Raw genomic sequence first — 17908 nt, 5'->3', positions numbered from 1 at the left:
TTTAATCCCCTGGGTTTATTAATTCCTTAAGTTTATAATATTATTATTCTCTTGCACTTGGCTTTATTAATCCCTTGAGTTATAATATTATTAGTCTCTTGGGTTTATAATATTAATCCCTTGGGTTTATCAATATCTTTGATTTATAATATTAATCCTTAATATATATATATATATATATATATATATATATATATATATATATATAATCATAGGGTTTACATTAATAATCTTTGGTTTGATATATTAAACATAGGGTTTAAAATGCTAATCTTAAGGTTTAATATTAATTCTAGGGTTTATAATCCTTTTGGATTATAATATTAATCCTAGGGTTGAATACAAATCTCTTAGGTTTATAATCTACCGGGTTTATAATATTAATCTTAAGAGTTCATATTTATAGGGTTTAATATTAATCACAGAGTTTATAATATTGATCCTAGTGTTTAATATTAATCCCTTGAGTTTATAACCCTTTGGGTTTATAATATTTATCTATTGGATTTATTATAATGATCCATTGGGTTTATTAATCCCTAGGGTTTATAATCATAATGTTTATATATTAATCTCTTGGGTTTATAATCTTAAGGTTTATAATCATAAGGTTCATAATATTAATCATAGGGTGTTTAATCCCTTGGGTTTATAATATTAATCCTTGGGTTTATAATATAAATCCTAGAGTTTATTATTATTCCCTTAAATTTATAATTTTAATCCTTTGGGTTTACTAATCCCTTGAGTTTATAATACTATTAGTCCCTTGGGCTTATTAATCCCTTTGGTTTATAATATCAATAATCCCTTAGGTTTATAATATTAATCCCTAATATGTATAATAATGTATTAGGGTTTATATTAAAAATCTTTGGTTTAATATATTAATCTTATGATTTATAATATTAACTCATTGGATTTACAATATTAATAAACGGTTGGGTTTATTAATCCCTTAGGTTTATAATATTAATCCCTAGAATTTATAATATTAATTCCTTGGATTTATAACATTTATCCCTTGGGTTTATAATATTAATAATTACTTGGTTTTATAATATTAATCCCTTGGGTTTATAATATTGGTCCCTTGACTTTATTAATCCTTTGAGCACATAATATTAATAATCCGTTGGATTTATTGATCACTTCGGTTTATAATGTTAAACCCAAGAGTTTATAACATTAATCTCTAGAGTTTATAGAATTAATAATTCCTTGAGCTTATTAATCACGAAATATTTATATTAATATATTTGTTTAAGTATTAATAGTAATGTTAAGATTATCAAGCAATATTAATATTAATATATTATGTTATAGTTAGAAATATAAAAATTATCATATTAATATATTATTTTATAATAAAATTATATATGGTTAATATTTAATAGCAATTTTTACAATATATATCTAATAATTATTAATGTGGTTGATAGATACCTATAGGCCTATATCAACCACATTAGTAAATGTGGTTGTGCTAATTTTATCTTTGTGGAGTCTATAAGTAAAATATTTTGAATCATAGAAAGCTTATTGCTATGGTTGATAAAGCAATTCAATATATCATTTCAGTGTAATATTAGTTGATAAGGAAATTTAATATATAATTTCAGTGTTGTATAAGCTCTAAAGTAGTTATATCTCTTTTTCCTTTTAATTAAATCAATTAATTAAAAATGTAATGTGAAATGAATTATGTTTTTTGGGCATGTAGTATTGATATGCCGTAGTATTTTACCAAAATTTATTTACAAATTAAAAATATCCAAAATGAAGTGCAATGAATTTCTATAATTAAGAATATTGTTAAATGTTTTTCTTTAAGTATATATGTTTAACTTATATATCAACGCTTTTAATAATAATAATAAAGAAGTTATAATTTAGTTGATTTTTACGAATTTTTTACTAAAAATACTATCTAGTCAAGTATGGTACAGATGTATCAAAAGTACCATCTAGTTAAGTATGGTAGAGATGTATTTTTTAACATTTTGATTAGGTCAAAATAAAATAAAATAAAATAAACCTCTCCTGACTTAAAGAACACCATCCCATAATAACAAAAAAACAAAAAACTTAAACCAATATACCATGCCACATTTTTATATTTTGTATGTATTTTTTCTTTTTATTTTTTTATAATTGAGAAAAGTGACAACACAAAACAGAAATCTTGAACCCATATACCACATTTACATATATATATTTTTTAGTTTATTTATGGTCAAGAAAAATGGAAAGTGGTGATATCAATCTTTGGAAAGTCTCATCCACCTATATCTCTTCAAGATTCTCCACTTTTTAGAGTTTTACAAAAAAAAAAAAAAAATTATGATTTCTATATTAACAATGTCATAATTGTCTTAAAAACTTTCCCCGCCCAAAATACACCTTCTCATCACAATACAAAATGATCTCAAATAAATATATAACATTTACACTATTATTTTTAATCTATTTTCAATTTATTTATAATTAACCAATAATAATCTCTTATCTCAAATAAATATATAACATTTAGAATATTATTTTTAATCTATTTTCAGTTTATTTATAATTAACCAATAATAATCTCTTATCTCAAAAATAGTTAACAATCTACTACACATTCACCAAAATAATAATCTATTTTTAATTTATTTATAATTAATCGATAATAATCTCCTCTTATCTCAAGAATGGTTAACAATCTACTGACACATTCACCATCCACTATTAGTAATGTTAAACCAACCCACTAGTTAAACCCACTATTAATAATAGTAAACATATCACCAACTTCCATATATAACTATTAATAATGTTAAACATAGCACCAACTTAAGAATTTCCTGCCACTAGAGTTGCTCTCATCTGTGATATCTACTTTTGTGGTATCTTCTCTTATAGTTTTGTAATATCATGTTAAAACATATTACGTGCTATCATCTGTGATATCTACTTTTGTGGTTTCTTCTCTTATAGTTTTGTAATATCATGTTAAAACATATTACGTGCTATCATGTTAAAACATATTACGAACTTCGAGTTGCTCTCATCTGTGATATCTACTTTTGCGGTATCTTCTCTTATAGTTTTGTGCTATCATGTTAAAACATATTACGAACTTCCAAGCGACTGGGTCAACCTCATCAACTGGATCAAAGTAAGAAACTGAAGAACAAAGATCAAGATCATAAGAAAAGTCAAAATCAAAATCAGAATAAGAAACTGCTGGCTGGGTATACTACTGGTGTTGGTGCTGCATATACTGCTTATGATGCTGGAGGATCTGGTAATGGACTTTGTCTAGCTACCTCTGTGACTCCTTGTCTAAGGTTGGTCCTGCAGGTGGTTTGGCAGGTGGTTCAGCAGGTGGTTCAGCAGTGGTTTAAGCAATATATCCGTCCACCAATCAATACTTCCTTCGACAGCTCTACCACCGCAAAGTATGCGTGCGTACCCAGTAGTATGGAGTTATGTTCATGAATTATGCACTAATCGGGTCAATCGTCCAAGGCTCGGTTCAGTCCAGTCAAAGTCAAGGAGGGGCAACTACTTCCATGATTCACCTCCCAAGATCGCTTGCCAGGATATATTTATTGGGCGTGGCTTTGCATCTCCATTCAACTCCTTGGCCCCACGCACGTTCTCTTCCAACGATCGATTAAGGTGTCTGTAGTTGGGAAAGGTTAACACCACCCATAGAGACGACCAGCTAGATACGACTCAGAGTCGAACTGGTAACACCGGAATGAATCAATTTCTCCAAACTCTTTTGCTGCGTTGAAAATGGGAAAGACTTTATTTGCATAACCGGGTCAACATGAATTCTCTTTATCATATAATGCACAACCTGACGATACGATCGAGAAAGTATTTGAACTCCCACTTCGTTAACTAAGGAGAAGAAACCAGCTAGTATAAAAATAGCAGGATAAGGGAAAGGACCTATCTAGGTTGGCAAAAGGACTGGTCCTGAGCTCTGCTCAGGCTTTGAGGGGAAGAAATAGAATTCACTTACCTGAAAGAAGGTAGGCCTATTGAGAGCCTTTGAGGGGAAGAAATAGAAGTATGGTAAGAAACATCCGCCTTCATATTGATTATATTCATTATATATGATTCAATGCAATTCCTTGCACTAGGAAGCGCAAGCCCCTCCGAGACCTTTTCACTTGCATTAACAGCGGAAAGAATATGTAATGTGCACTCTCCCTTCTTCTCTTTCCTAATGATTATATATGTCATAATTTGTGCATATGTTCTGATGCACCTTGTAGTGATTGCTGGGATAATGGGAACCCTTGTTGCCTTTGTGCATGCCATGCTTGTTGTATAGGTTGTTATAACTAGTTTGATTTGCTCGCTTATTTTCTTAAAAGCTCGTCTAAACTTCTGGCTCATCCATGGAAAGACCCATCATATCTCGTATTTGCTTCAGTATAATGGGATATGGCTGCCTTAGTCATGATTAACCTGGTGTACTCTTATAATAAGTAATTTGATGCATCTTTGGACTAGGGGTGTTTTGCCAAAGGTCGGGACTTGGATTAAGTTGAGTAATGATGAGACCCGAAGTGTGACGCCCTCGGGTCTCGGGCAGGCGTGCACGATGGCGCGAGCGCCCCGTGCACGACGAAGGGCGCATTTTGACCCGACGGTGGGCGAACTTCCAAACACTTGGACGATGGACCAAAGCTAAGGCGCGGTCACCTGAGCCATGGATGGGTAGACTGGCAAGTTGGCACGGTACATGGATTGGTGGGCGACCAATGGGCGGACGACCCATGGGCGACCCACGCCCGATGGACGAACGGCCGAACGACGAATGCGGTGGACAGCATGACGAAATGAGGGCGCGGTTCGACGAGGCGGGCGCAAGGCAACAGTTATGGACGCGGTTCTGCAGGCAAGCGCAGGTACAGCCACCCGACGAGCGGGCACGGCCACCCGATGGTGCGACGAAGCTACAGGGCGGTGCGACGAACAGAGTTGCAGAGCGACAAGGATATATGGTGACACTTAGGCCGGATGTGGCCAAGTGTCAAGCATATATATTGGAGCGCATAAAAATGGAGCTTATACACATGTATGGAATAGCATGTAAATATAAGCGAACGACATATGATATACGTGACCTTATATGGATTATGGATGGCCATTAAAACATAAGAAGGGCGCATATCATATGGTGTTGAACCCATGTATTAATATGTATGGATCATTAAAATATAATATGTGGGGCATACGTGTAGGTTAATGGGGCAACCATGGGTGGAGAACCCCTTTTATATGAGAGCGAAGCATATTATATGAGTGGAGGACACATATACGAATATATGTGGAATTAATAAGATTAAAATAATGTAATTAAACATAATACGTGGGCTTATGATGTAATAAGGGTGGTCGGCCATAAGAAGAAGCAACCCCCTTGTAAAACATGGAGAGATACGTATAAATGAGTGAAGGATAAGCTCATTTGCATCATGGACATTCGCTCAACATTCCCTCGCATAAGGTAAAGGGAAAAGTGCGAATAAGGCTTGTGAAATGCGCATTCCTTATGCGCATAAGCCAAAAAGGTCTTCGCATATTTCAGCTTGACTTATGTGATATTTGGTCTCGGTTGAGGATGGTTTATACTCTCGGTGGAGGGTTGTTTTATGGTCTCGGTTGAGGACTGTTCATACTCTCGGTGGAGCACTGGTTTATGGTCTCCGTGGAGGTCTGTTTTGTGGTCGGTCGAGAGTTGGAAGTGCGCAGATTGCTGCAGGTTTTCGTGAATGTCTTGGTGACCCGTAGGGGTGTCCGTTCACGAATAAAGGTGCAGAATTGTGTGCGTTGAAAGGCTTCTTATGCCTGATTGTATATATTGTAAAAGATCTTAAGTGTTGGCCGTGGATCTTGCCCGGCAACACGTATTGTTGTATATTGTATTATTGAATGGTTTTCATAATATAAGGATTCGGGCGAACTCGTTTGGGAGTTGCCCCTCCCGTGAAACATATGTGTAATTGTTATTTATATGGTTCGGTTTCATGTTTATTATGAGCAATGATAATGATGTATATGTTGATAAAAGATTAATGCGGTTGCTTAATTAAAGTGTTGAATTAAGTATATTGCTGGTTAAGGCGTAGTCCATAACGTAAATCCGTTAAAAGGGTGAGCGTTGGTGGTGCCGCACCCGCCCAATAAAAGAAAAAAAGATTGGGGGCGTGACAGGTGGTATCAGAGCTCGGTCAGAGCTGGTGAGCAAGATTTGCTCGTGAAGATTTCAAGACTCGGTTTGAGCAGGGTTGCTCGTGACAAGGTTATGGAGGGCGTGTTGGGCTACATAGACTTGATGGTTTATGATAAAACCGTTCAAGCCTTGGTAGACATGAATGTCGCACATAGCTTTATGACTACATGGTTAGCGAAAGAGACGGGGCTGACATCTATTATGGAGGCAGTGGACTCTAGCGCTAAGGTGGTCGGTTTGGTACCCGATGTACCTATACAGATAGAAGAATGGAGAGGCCGGTTAGACTTCATAGTGATGAAGTTGGAGGGCTTCGACATGATACTTGGACGAGACTTCTTGGAGGACAACAAGATTATTGTTGACCCCCTTCGTGATGAAGATGTTGCAAGCTTGACTACGATGAAGGAAGAACTTGAGGATGATCAGGTCGACCCAGGATCGTGCAGTTTGTCAACATGTATGGACAAGGTCACTCACATGGAGGGACCGCATGATGATGAGGACTCGATGGAGGCCAAACTTGGAGGTGAGCAAGTTGAACCAGGATCGTGCAGCTTATCGACATGGATGAATGAGGAGGAGCCTCATGACGATGAAGTAAGTATTGGTACTCATGTTTCATTTGAACATTTGGTAGATGGACCGTGTGTTGTGAGAGGCAAAGCCAATTTGCCTATGCTATGGAGGATTTTGCCATGGATGTTCATGATGGAACCTTGTATGGAGAAACAAGGATTGTCAGCAGTTGCGGGACTTGTTGGGGTTACTTGTGACCTTATGGTTGAAGGTGCAAGGGCCCGGGACAAGGGTGGTACTTGATGATCGTTGTTGATTGGGTCATGCTTTAGCCACATGGCTAAGTGCCCGGCATGACTCGTGGACTGATTGAAGGGCACACCCTTGGGTGGACTTCTCATGGCCGAACCTTTGGAGGAGCTATGGAGAAGGGACTCGTGATGACATGGTGATATGGTTGGTGACCGAGTTCACTAAACCGAAGATTGATTACTTGGACGATGCTTAGATGGACTTCTCATGGCCGAGACCAAGAGATAGTCTTGGTGGACCTTTGGTGGAGGAGTTCATGATGACATGAGATCATTGTGACTTTTGGGACATCATATATGGTGGACTTAGAGGTCTGATGCATTGAGGAGCTGAGGTCAGGTGACTTTGATGCAGTATGGGATGCATACTTCCAAAGTACATGTATGGGCATGGCTTGGAAGAGTGACTTGGTGTGGAGGATCGATGAGACACTTTGAGGTGATGGGGTCACGATGATGATGATGATGTGTTGAGCCGAGACTCAACTACTTTTCACACATGATGATGTTGGGATAAATATGGCAGACTTAGCACATTGACACCAACACTTCGTGGACAACATGTTGCAGATGAGATGGATGGAGTTTTCATGGACTTGAGCATGGATTATGGGAGCAGATTCTTGATGAGTCGGGGATGTGGCAGGATGCTTTGAGGAACAACTGATGGTGGCATGAGGATGTACATTCTCATGGTTGGACGTGACGGTTGGATTAGCTACCCAACTAGTTCAGACATGGAGGCCGACATGTACAGAGATGTGTTATCATTTGTTGGAGTATCATGGCAGCAGTTCACATGAGGACGACATATGGTGATCGAGATGACTTCCCGTTGATGTTGATCTTGGTGGAGAGCTACCGAGATGAGATGTTGTCGAGGACGACAACGTCTTCAGGTGGAGGAGAGTGTGACGCCCTTGGGTCTCGGGCAGGCATGCACGATGGCGCGAGCGCCCTGTGCACGACGAAGGGCGCATTTTGACCCGACGGTGGGCGAACTTCCAAACACTTGGACGATGGACCGAAGCTAAGGCGCGGTCACCCGAGCCACGGATGGGCAGACCGGCGAGTTGGCACGGTGCATGGATTGGTGGGCGACCCGATGGGCGGACGACCCATGGGCGACCCACGCCCGATGGACGAACAGCCGAACGATGAATGCGGTGGACAGCATGATGAAATGAGGGCGCGGTTCGACGAGGCGGGCGCAAGGCAACAGTTATGGACGCGGTTCTGCAGGCAAGCGCGGGTACAGCCACCCGACGAGCGGGCACGGCCACCCGATGGTGCGACGAAGCTGCAGGGCGGTGCGACGAACAGAGTTGCAGAGCGACAAGGATATATGGTGACACTTAGGCCGAATGTGGCCAAGTGTCAAGCGTATATATTGGAGCGCATAAAAATGGAGCTTATACACATGTATGGAATAGCATGTAAATATAAGCGAACGACATATGATATACGTGACCTTATATGGATTATGGACGGCCATTAAAACATAAGAAGGGCGCATATTATATGGTGTTGAATGCATATATTAATATGTGTGGATTATTAAAATATAATATGTGGGGCATACGTGTATGATAATGGGGCAACCGTGGGTGGAGAACCCCTTTATATGAGAGCGAAGCATATTATATGAGTGGAGGACACATATACGAATATATGTGGAATTAATAAGATTAAAATAATGTAATTAAACATAATACGTGGGCTTATGATGTAATAAGGGTGGTCGGCCATAAGGAGAAGCAACCCCCTTGTAAAACATGGAGAGATACGTATAAATGAGTGAAGGATAAGCTCATTTGGATCATGGACTTTCGCTCAACATTCCCTCGCATAAGGTAAAGGGGAAAAGTGTGAATAAGGCTTGTGAAATGCGCATTCCTTATGCGCATAAAGCCAAAAAGGTCTTCGCATATTTCAGCCTGACTTATGTGATGTTTGGTCTCGGTTGAGGATGGTTTATACTCTCGGTGGAGGCCGAGGGCTGTTTTATGGTCTCGGTTGAGGACTGTTCATACTCTCGGTGGAGGACTGGTTTATGGTCTCGGTGGAGGTCTGTTAAGGTCTTCGCATATTTCAGCCTGACTTATGTGATATTTGGTCTCGGTTGAGGATGGTTTATACTCTCGCTGGAGGCCGAGGGCTGTTTTATGGTCTCGGTTGAGGACTGTTCATACTCTCGGTGGAGGACTCGTTTATGGTCTCGGTGGAGGTCTGTTTTGTGGTCGGTCGAGAGTTGGAAGTGCGCAGATTGCTGCAGGTTTTCGTGAATGTCTTGGTGACCCGTAGGGGTTCCCGTTCACGAATAAAGGTGCAGAATTGTGTGCGTTGAAAGGCTTCTTATGCCTGATTGTATATATTGTAAAAGATCTTAAGTGTTGGCCGTGGATTTGCCCGGCAACACGAATTGTTGTATATTGTATTATTGAATGGATTTCATAATATAAAGGATTCGGGCGAACTCGTTTGGGAGTTGCCCCTCCCGTAAAACACATGTGTAATTGTTATTTGTATGGTGTAATTGTTATTTGTATGGTTCGGTTTCCTGTTTATTATGAGTAAAGATAATGCTGTATATGTTGATAAAAGATTAATGTGGTTGCTTAATTGAGTGTTGAATTAAGTATATTGCTGGTTAAGGCGTAGTCCATAACGTAAGGGTGAGCGTTGGTGGTGCCGGACCCGCCCAATAAAAGAAAAAAAGATTGGGGGCGTGAAAGGTGGTATCAGAGCTCGGTCAGAGCTGGTGAGCAAGATTTGCTCGTGAAGATTTCAAGACTCGGTTTGAGCAGGGTTGCTCGTGACAAGGTTATGGAGGACGTGTTGGGCTACATAGACTTGATGGTTTATGATAAAACCGTTCAAGCCTTGGTAGACATGAGAGTCGCACATAGCTCGATGACTACATGGTTAGCAAAGTTATGATCAGACTCGGCTACGTGACTACACAACTCATAACGGTGCAGTCTGACAACAACGTGTATAAACTTGTTAACACAACATTTAGCTAAAAACATATTACGAACTTCCATATAAACTCCTGCTGCTAAAGTTGCTCTCATCTGTCATCTACTTTTGTATTATTATCTCTTAAAGTTGCTCTCATCTCTCTGTGATCTACTTTTATCATCTCTTAAAGTTGCTCTCATATGTCATTTACTTTTGTGGTTTCATCCGGTATCATTTTGTATTTAAACCATAGCCTATAATCTTGGTGCTCATGATAACTATTATTACACTACCACTTAATTGACATATCCAATCATCATTAGGCTAGCAGAATTTGAACAATTTCTCACCCTCCATAAATGATAATCTTGACCTTTAAAAATAGTAATTTTAATTTTGACCTTTCAAAATAGTAATTTTAACATTTGAACGGGGCATAAAAATTTACTCCAAATATTCAATGGGCACTGAAAATATATATTCTATTACTTTTTTCACTATAACTAAATTTAAAAATACTAACACAAACACACATTCCTTGATAATATCAACTCAAAAACGATAAATCATAAAACCAATTCATAAAAAACACGGATTTGATACCCGAGTATTTTTTCACATATTTGATAACATAGTAAAGCATTTTGGCAAAAATTTCAAAAAAAAATGATCCGACTCTTCAAACTAGACAAGTATTCCACTTTGATGGATGCTGCACTGTTCTTATACACCTTCTCCTCTTGTTGCAACGGTAAAACTCCAAAACATACTCATAATTTCAACATCATCTGTCAGGCAAGAGCTCCAAGACCTGTGTTGTTGCTCCAGGCAGGATGAGAACTGCCATCAATGTCTGCATGGCGATTTCCTTCTGCTGGACGGTGAGACACTCCTCCCACTGTGACCCTGCAATCTGGACATTGAGATGTCTGCGTTGGTCCTCCGCATTCCCCCACCACGTAGTAATGGCCATTCGGACATTGATACCAGTGCCCTCTTCCTCCCACCTCTTTAGTAATAACTTCAACAACTTGTAGTTTCACTCGATTTTCCAGCCCCGCTCTAATTTCGGCGGTTTTTGCATGATCAGGGTTTTTCTGCAGAATGATGTCGCAAATCCCCAAACCAGACGCAAAGTCGTTTCGAACGGAACAAACTAATGCCCACTGAAGTAGTGCATCAATGGCCAACTCATTATCTGCTAATTTAGAATTAACATTATTGTTGCTGAAACTATATTTCAGTCTCAGCGTTGTAAGCTTTTCAAGCATGAGCACCTTGTAGGAGCTGCGCTCTATGATAAAAGAGAGATGGTGTATTGCTTGATCATGGTCTTGCAATCCACAGAGCGCACAGGCTTGGCCCAGATGGGCTTCCAGAAGCCCTGGACTGCTGCGGAGAGCTGCACTGAACTCCACCATTGCTTCATTATAGCACCTTTTCTTTAACATATCATTTCCTCTCTTCGCTTTTTCGAATCCAATCACTCGCTTCTTGACTTCTTCTATCTGTTCTAACTTCCTCCTGACAATGTTTGAATATCGCAGTGCTCTTCTAATAGGTGACCGACATGCAGGACTGCATAGCATAGCATTGCATTTAACAATGTTAATAGAGTTTAGCAATTCTCATTCAGACTGCAGAATACAACACAGAAATTGCGTGATTTAGTACAGGCTTACCATTGCTTTAGCTTGACAGCAGCAGCACCGAGCTCAGCAACTGCGTCGTCCATGTCCATCCAAGTGTCGAGCCCACTTACTTCAAATACATGCCGGCAGTCCAGAAGCTGCACAAACCTGTCAGATGGATCACACTCTTCTAAAGTCATCTGTGTAATGACATCCAAATACTGTGGATTGCAAGTCCTGCAAATCTTGGGGCAGGGCTCCCCACAGAGACCTATACAAGGATGCCCACACCTTAGAGTTTCTTGGCAGGGTTCATCACACCGAGGCCTGGTACATGGTTCATGACAGAGGAGATCACAAGTATGATGCTCGCATTTCCATTCGCATTTCTCCATGCAAGGCACGCATAAGGTTCCACACTTAAGAACACAGTGACTGTGCAGACAACGTTTTCCACAATGATGCTGACAAGGAGGACAAATCTCGGAACAACCAGCCTTGCATTGGTGGCCACATGGAAGCTCCCTAGAACATCGTTCCTTACAGGAAATGTGTGCAGTGCCTTGCTTGCATGACCCACATGTTCCTTTACAGATATGCCCACATCCTGAGCTCAAGACCATGCCACAGGGTTTATTGCATAGACAGCTAGCCACATCTTCACAACAATGCAGCATTGCCTGATGTCTGCATGGCAAATCTTTGACAACTTTTACTTTACATGGTCCGCAAGGTCTTCCACATTTTTGTTTACAAGGATGGCCACAATCAAGTTGAGTAGGGCATGGTTCATTGCAAATGGCATCGTCCACAGCTGTGGAGCAAGGAAGAATTATACCGTGACCACGTCCAGGGATGGTCTTCGAGACAGGGACCTGGCAAGGAGGACAATCTGTATGGTAATGGCATATCTTCGTGCATTGATGACCGCATGTAGCCTCGAATTTATGTGGACAAGGCTTGGGGCATATCATGGAGTCATGATCCGATGGATGACACCTCCTTGTGCAAGCATGGCCGCATTTTAACTGATATTCACAAGGTCTGTTGCATCCCCCATCCTCTACTTCTCTGAAATCCTCGGCTACAGAGACTTTTGTTTCCCTGTCTGGATGATTCTGGCAAGCCAGTGTTATTGCAGGGCCGATGGAATTGGAGCTCTGTAATTTCTGAATTATTGACTCCCACAAAGTACTTTTAGAGCCTAGAAGCTCTGCATTACCAAAGATGTAGAGCCCAGTCTTGGCCCTCGACAGTGCCACGCAGACCCTGTTTGATACCTTGAGAAACCCAATATTTCCCCTCGACCCTCCAATTCCCAGCATCTTATTGCATTCCTCTCCCTGATAGTTATCCACCGAACAAACTCTTGGGGTAGCCGGGGTGGCATCATCTATCTTCTCCTTCTCGTGTTGGTTATTATCTCTGTAACTAAGACGGGCATCTAGGTCTCTTTGAATTTCACTCATCTGGCCCTTATACATTGTCAGAATTGTAATATCGCTATCTTGATATCCTTGTTTGAGGAGATAAACACAAAGTTCCACAACAAGCCGAGCTTCCCTTATGTTGACCTTGCTGTCCTGATGGCTGATCTGGGATTCCATGGCTTTATGATCTAAGAAAAACACATCATTTCTGATTCCTCTGATGTTTTCATACTTGGTGACACTACAGTGATCCTGCAATGAAGGATAGAGGTCAGATATTAGTCTTGAAATTGAAGGCCTCATTCTTCTTTGGCATCTCAGAGTCACGTGCTCGATCCCTCCGCTTATCAATCTCTCAAACAGGGAGATGTCCAGTTTGTATTTGGTTGCTAACTCATACTCTGCAACAGAAGGGCGCAGCTGCAAGTGATCCCCAAGAAGAATGAGATGTTGGGTGAAAGATCCAATGCATGGCAGAACGTGGGCCTCCAAAACCTCGGCAGCCTCTTCTATGATAACTATTTCTGCTCTCAATTCCTGTAGAACGTCATAATTTTTAGCTGCCCCAGTGGTTGTCATTCCCACAACTTTTGCTTCTTTTAAAATTTTGAGGCAGAGCTTACGATCAAGCTGAAGTAGCTCATCACAGACATCTTTGTATATCTCAGACAAGCGATACAGTTCCTTCTCGGCATTTTCTCTGGCTTTCTGCAACCAATAATTATGAAGCCTGATCCTTGATTTTTTGGGTAACAGCCATACATCCTCGGAACCAAGGATTTTGTCTAAAGATATATCTGCTGAGGAAGATTCATAAGCTGGAATTACAAGTACATCTTCGTCAGTAGTAGCAGGAATGTCGTTAGATTCATCTAAAGAAGAAAATGCATTGTATGTTGTTAAAGGCATGTTTGACAGCTCTTTCTGTTTCCCTTCAAGTTTCCAACACTCCTTATCAGCTCCCAGTTCATCTTCCATCTCTTGCAACCACACATTTTCTATTGTTTGATTATGAATTGAATACCTGCTATATAGGGATTCAATATGCTGTTCTGAAGCTATACCCAAAAGCATCCTCCTGGAGATTCTCCTCGCTCTCGAACGGAGTGAACAGCTTTTGATCTGTTCTTCCAAATTCCTTTTCATACCCATTAGTTGTCCATGTCTGGAACGGAGTGGCCCAGAAACACTAACACCGCGTTTCAGCTCTTTCAAGCTACGCTTCACCATAATTTCATTTCTAGATCCTCCACCAAGCCTAACAATATTGTTTTCTACAGCATAAATTGATTCCAGGAACTGATCCAGTGCATGGTTTGTATAACAGATTACCAGAATAGGACCACACTGGATGTTAGCTAGAAGGATTCTGGTAATGGTTAAGCCGACGTAGGTTTTCCCAGTCCCAGGAGGGCCCTGAATAATGGCCAGTGCCTTTGTCAAGCCCTGCTTCACGGCTTCTAACTGACTTTCATCCAACGAGGAATTCCACTGTGGCCATTGTTGCAAGACATGGACTGTGCTTTTGCCCAAAGAGCGTTGGATCTCCGGAAATGCACATTCTAAATTATATGCATCCTTCATTTGCCTTTTGTTCAAATAACCTGGTTCCATGACTTGGGCTTGTAATGATAGAAAGTGCTCTGAAAAGGGAAGTTCTTTCATTTCTGGCCGTTGAAGGCATTTTAAAACATGGGCATAGGTTTCAAAGTAGGCTGCAGTTGACTCGATCATTTCATATGATTTGTGTTTTTCTAAAGTCTCCGACTTACTGGGAATCAACCGCAAAACAACGATTCCCTTTTCAAGGCTTTTGCTGTCTCGTTCCTTAACAACTCCCCATGAAAGGCTCCGAAATCCATCGGAGGAAATGCAGAGCAGCGAGCCAGACATCATTTGTTTCGATGAGCTCCAATCTACTGGATTATTTTTTGTTGTTTTAAAACGGACACAGTGCTCCAGACCTTGATCCCCACATTGGCTCCACATAAATTTGACTTCCTTGTATCTTCTTATATCATCTGGGACAAGATTTTTGCGAAAGTCTAGAATTGCACGTCGCAAGGAAGAGAAGCAGTCTTCATGGATCAACTGAAAGTGCGTTAACAAGTATTCATCAACACTGTTATATGTCTGGCATACTCGGTTTATGAGCAATAGTTCAGGACGATGTGAAGATATTTCATCTTCAGTTGGTATAATTGCCAAACTCCCCACTTCTGTCCATCCCTGTGCATAACCATGGCAGCAATACAATTCTAATTCAAAGCTATCCATAATTCTATATATGAAAGTTAATTTAACCATAGCAGCATTGCAATTCTGATTCAAAGCTATCCATAACCTATATACGAAAATTAATTTAACCATAGCAGCAAGGCAATTCTAATTCAAATCTATCCATAACCTATATATGAAAATTAATTTAGCATCAATTTGAAAGGTATCAATATCATAACGCAAAGCTAATTGAAATTCTTACCTGACCATGGTCTTCAGATTTAGATTTTGAAAGTTGAAGCTTTTTCATTTTATTCCGATATTCGATAAGCTTCGAAAACTCTTCATACATCCGAAACTTCTCTGCGTCCTCCGTAAGTCCCTCGATTGCTTCTCTAAGAATCTCAGCAGGAAGGAACCTCCATCCATCCGAAGTTCGGCTCTGCAATTCTTGGAAAAGATGAACGAAGGGCCATAAATCCTTGGGCTTAGGCTCGATCATGGCTCCAATATAGGCTTGAATCTGCGTGATAAAAGCCGAGCCCAGAAATACTCCGTATATTTTATTGGTATCATACTTTTCTACGCTACATCTTATACCGCCTTGGGTTACAAGTTTGGCTAATTTGATGACGATATCAGACGACAGGGAACGATTATCTGCTATCTGTCTCAGAATATGAAGCCCTTCAGGCGAACTGAGATAAGAAATGAGATGCGTTGTAGGAATTGTAGCCTGATTTTCCAACCATCTCTCAATTTCTGATGCAGATGATAGAATTCGAAAGCTAGAAATATGGTGTTGATGTGAAGGTGCAGAATTGCTCCCGGTCGACGAAATCCGGGGATTTATGTTGCCCCAATTGTGACGGGGGCGTGGGCGCTCTCGCTGAGACATGGAGATTTTACCTCTAACAGACTAAGTAGAGTACTATAAGCGAGTGGGCAGACACGTCTCTTTCAATTTTCAAGACGAAGGAAATTGTTAAACAAGAAAACTCAGAAACCTCACTTTTCAGAAGAACGTACCTTCGCATACTAGCGCTGCATATATTAAACTCCCAGAACTCTACGAATTTCAAATGAGCTCCCAGAATTCTATGAATTTCAAATGTGTTTCTCGTCTGGTAAGTTCCATTTTAAACAAGCAGATTTGAAGTTACATGTTTTGCCACGCGTTAGACGTGATGCACTCTGTAAATCCTTTGGGGCGAGTCACCAGTAATGCCTCATTAAGTGCATTTATTTTTCTAATGGAGGCAGGATCCTGAATTTATCAACAACATCCTTTCAATTTGTGTAGCGCCTCCAAACCATAAATTCAGGTGAGTGAATTAAATGGAAAGACGGCCTAATTCATGTTATTTTATTCTTCACTTGTTCGAGCACCGGCTTATCAAAATCCTGTAACGGGCTGCGTGATGGCGGTCTGAGCACCGACTTTCCAAAATCCCGCGAGTGAATCCGTGGCATGCAGGAGTTCCTTCGGCTCAGACCCCAAAATATCGGCGTCAAGGAAATTCAGTTTCGTTTTGTATGCAGCGATTCACTGAGTAAAATTATCACTCACACGCTTCCGCAGGAAAGGGCACTCAAGAATCAAAACCAGGGGATATGATAAATCTTTCAGCTCTGGCCTCTCAAGTTAGGACTAACCTTACATTTTTTTCCAGCTAAACAACGATGCTCTCATTCATAAATTATGAGAAAGTTTACATATTCCTCATTATATTTCCTTCAATATACCATACAGAAATATAGCTTATGATACCATTTCTATTACAGATGTAAAATGTCTCATGCCAACACGGACTTTTGATGTCTCTAACAGAATAGGAAGTACCATAATATAGATTAAAACATTATATTAACCTCCTACAAATAAGAACCATATCTGATTAATCACGTAAAATATACAAAAACGCAACTAAAAGAAACAATGTTTCCCCAGAAGAAACGCAACTAAAAGAAACAATGTTTCCCCAGAAGAAAGAAAGCTTCTCTGGCCATTAAACTCCTGCAAAATTCAAAAATGTTCTTCCAAATATATTCTTTCTGTGCCATCCTGTGACGTGTTTTCTGATAAAAATTGATAATGTATTAATTAATTGGCTCTCCAGGTGAGATATCTGTAGAGTGCCCAAGCACTACACACAAAATACACACTATATCTCAATCAGGAGAACAACTTCGTACATATAGGCTTTCACACAATCATGGTGGTTTCAACCACTCCCTAGATAGTAGGATCTGAGATCTAAGATTAGAGTCTCAATCCTATCATCACCATAACAGTAATCTAAGTTTAGCTTTCTCCATTAATTCCAACACTCCCGCTTAATGGAGAAAGGGTACTGAACAATAACATATGCCTGCTGGTCTAGTCTCAGCTAGGCTTACAATTAAAACATGAAACAACTTGGTAACAGAGGTTTTCATTTTTGTCTTCTTGCAGCAGAGCCCATACTTGTTCATCTTGAGTCGAGGCTTCATCTTTGCTTTCCTCGCCATGAGGTAGTGAATTCTTATTCTCGCCCTTCTCAAGATTATGACAGGCTGGATAGGAGAATTTTCCCTCTCACTATTTCTAGTGTC

At 40.0% G+C, this 17908-nt stretch overlaps 1 protein-coding gene across 1 annotated transcript; it reads right to left on the bottom strand.

The window, feature by feature from the left end:
• Positions 1-10823: 10823 nt before the first annotated feature.
• Positions 10824-16211, bottom strand: LOC149184423 (uncharacterized). Its single transcript, XM_089415327.1, has 3 exons — positions 15581-16211; positions 11715-15309; positions 10824-11610 (listed from the first exon to the last, which is right to left on the bottom strand). Exons 1-3 carry the CDS (start codon positions 16209-16211, stop codon positions 10824-10826), a joined length of 5013 nt encoding a protein of 1670 aa, XP_089271453.1.
• Between the last annotated feature and the right edge of the window lie 1697 nt (positions 16212-17908).

The sequence above is a fragment of the Pinus tabuliformis genome, chromosome 3_2, assembly GCF_031772625.1.
Source record: "Pinus tabuliformis cultivar Carrire ecotype Pingquan chromosome 3_2, CPIR1, whole genome shotgun sequence".
Taxonomy (NCBI): Eukaryota; Viridiplantae; Streptophyta; class Pinopsida; order Pinales; family Pinaceae; genus Pinus; species Pinus tabuliformis.
Note: the sequence above shows the minus strand (reverse complement) of the source record. Positions and strands in the feature narration are given on the sequence as shown.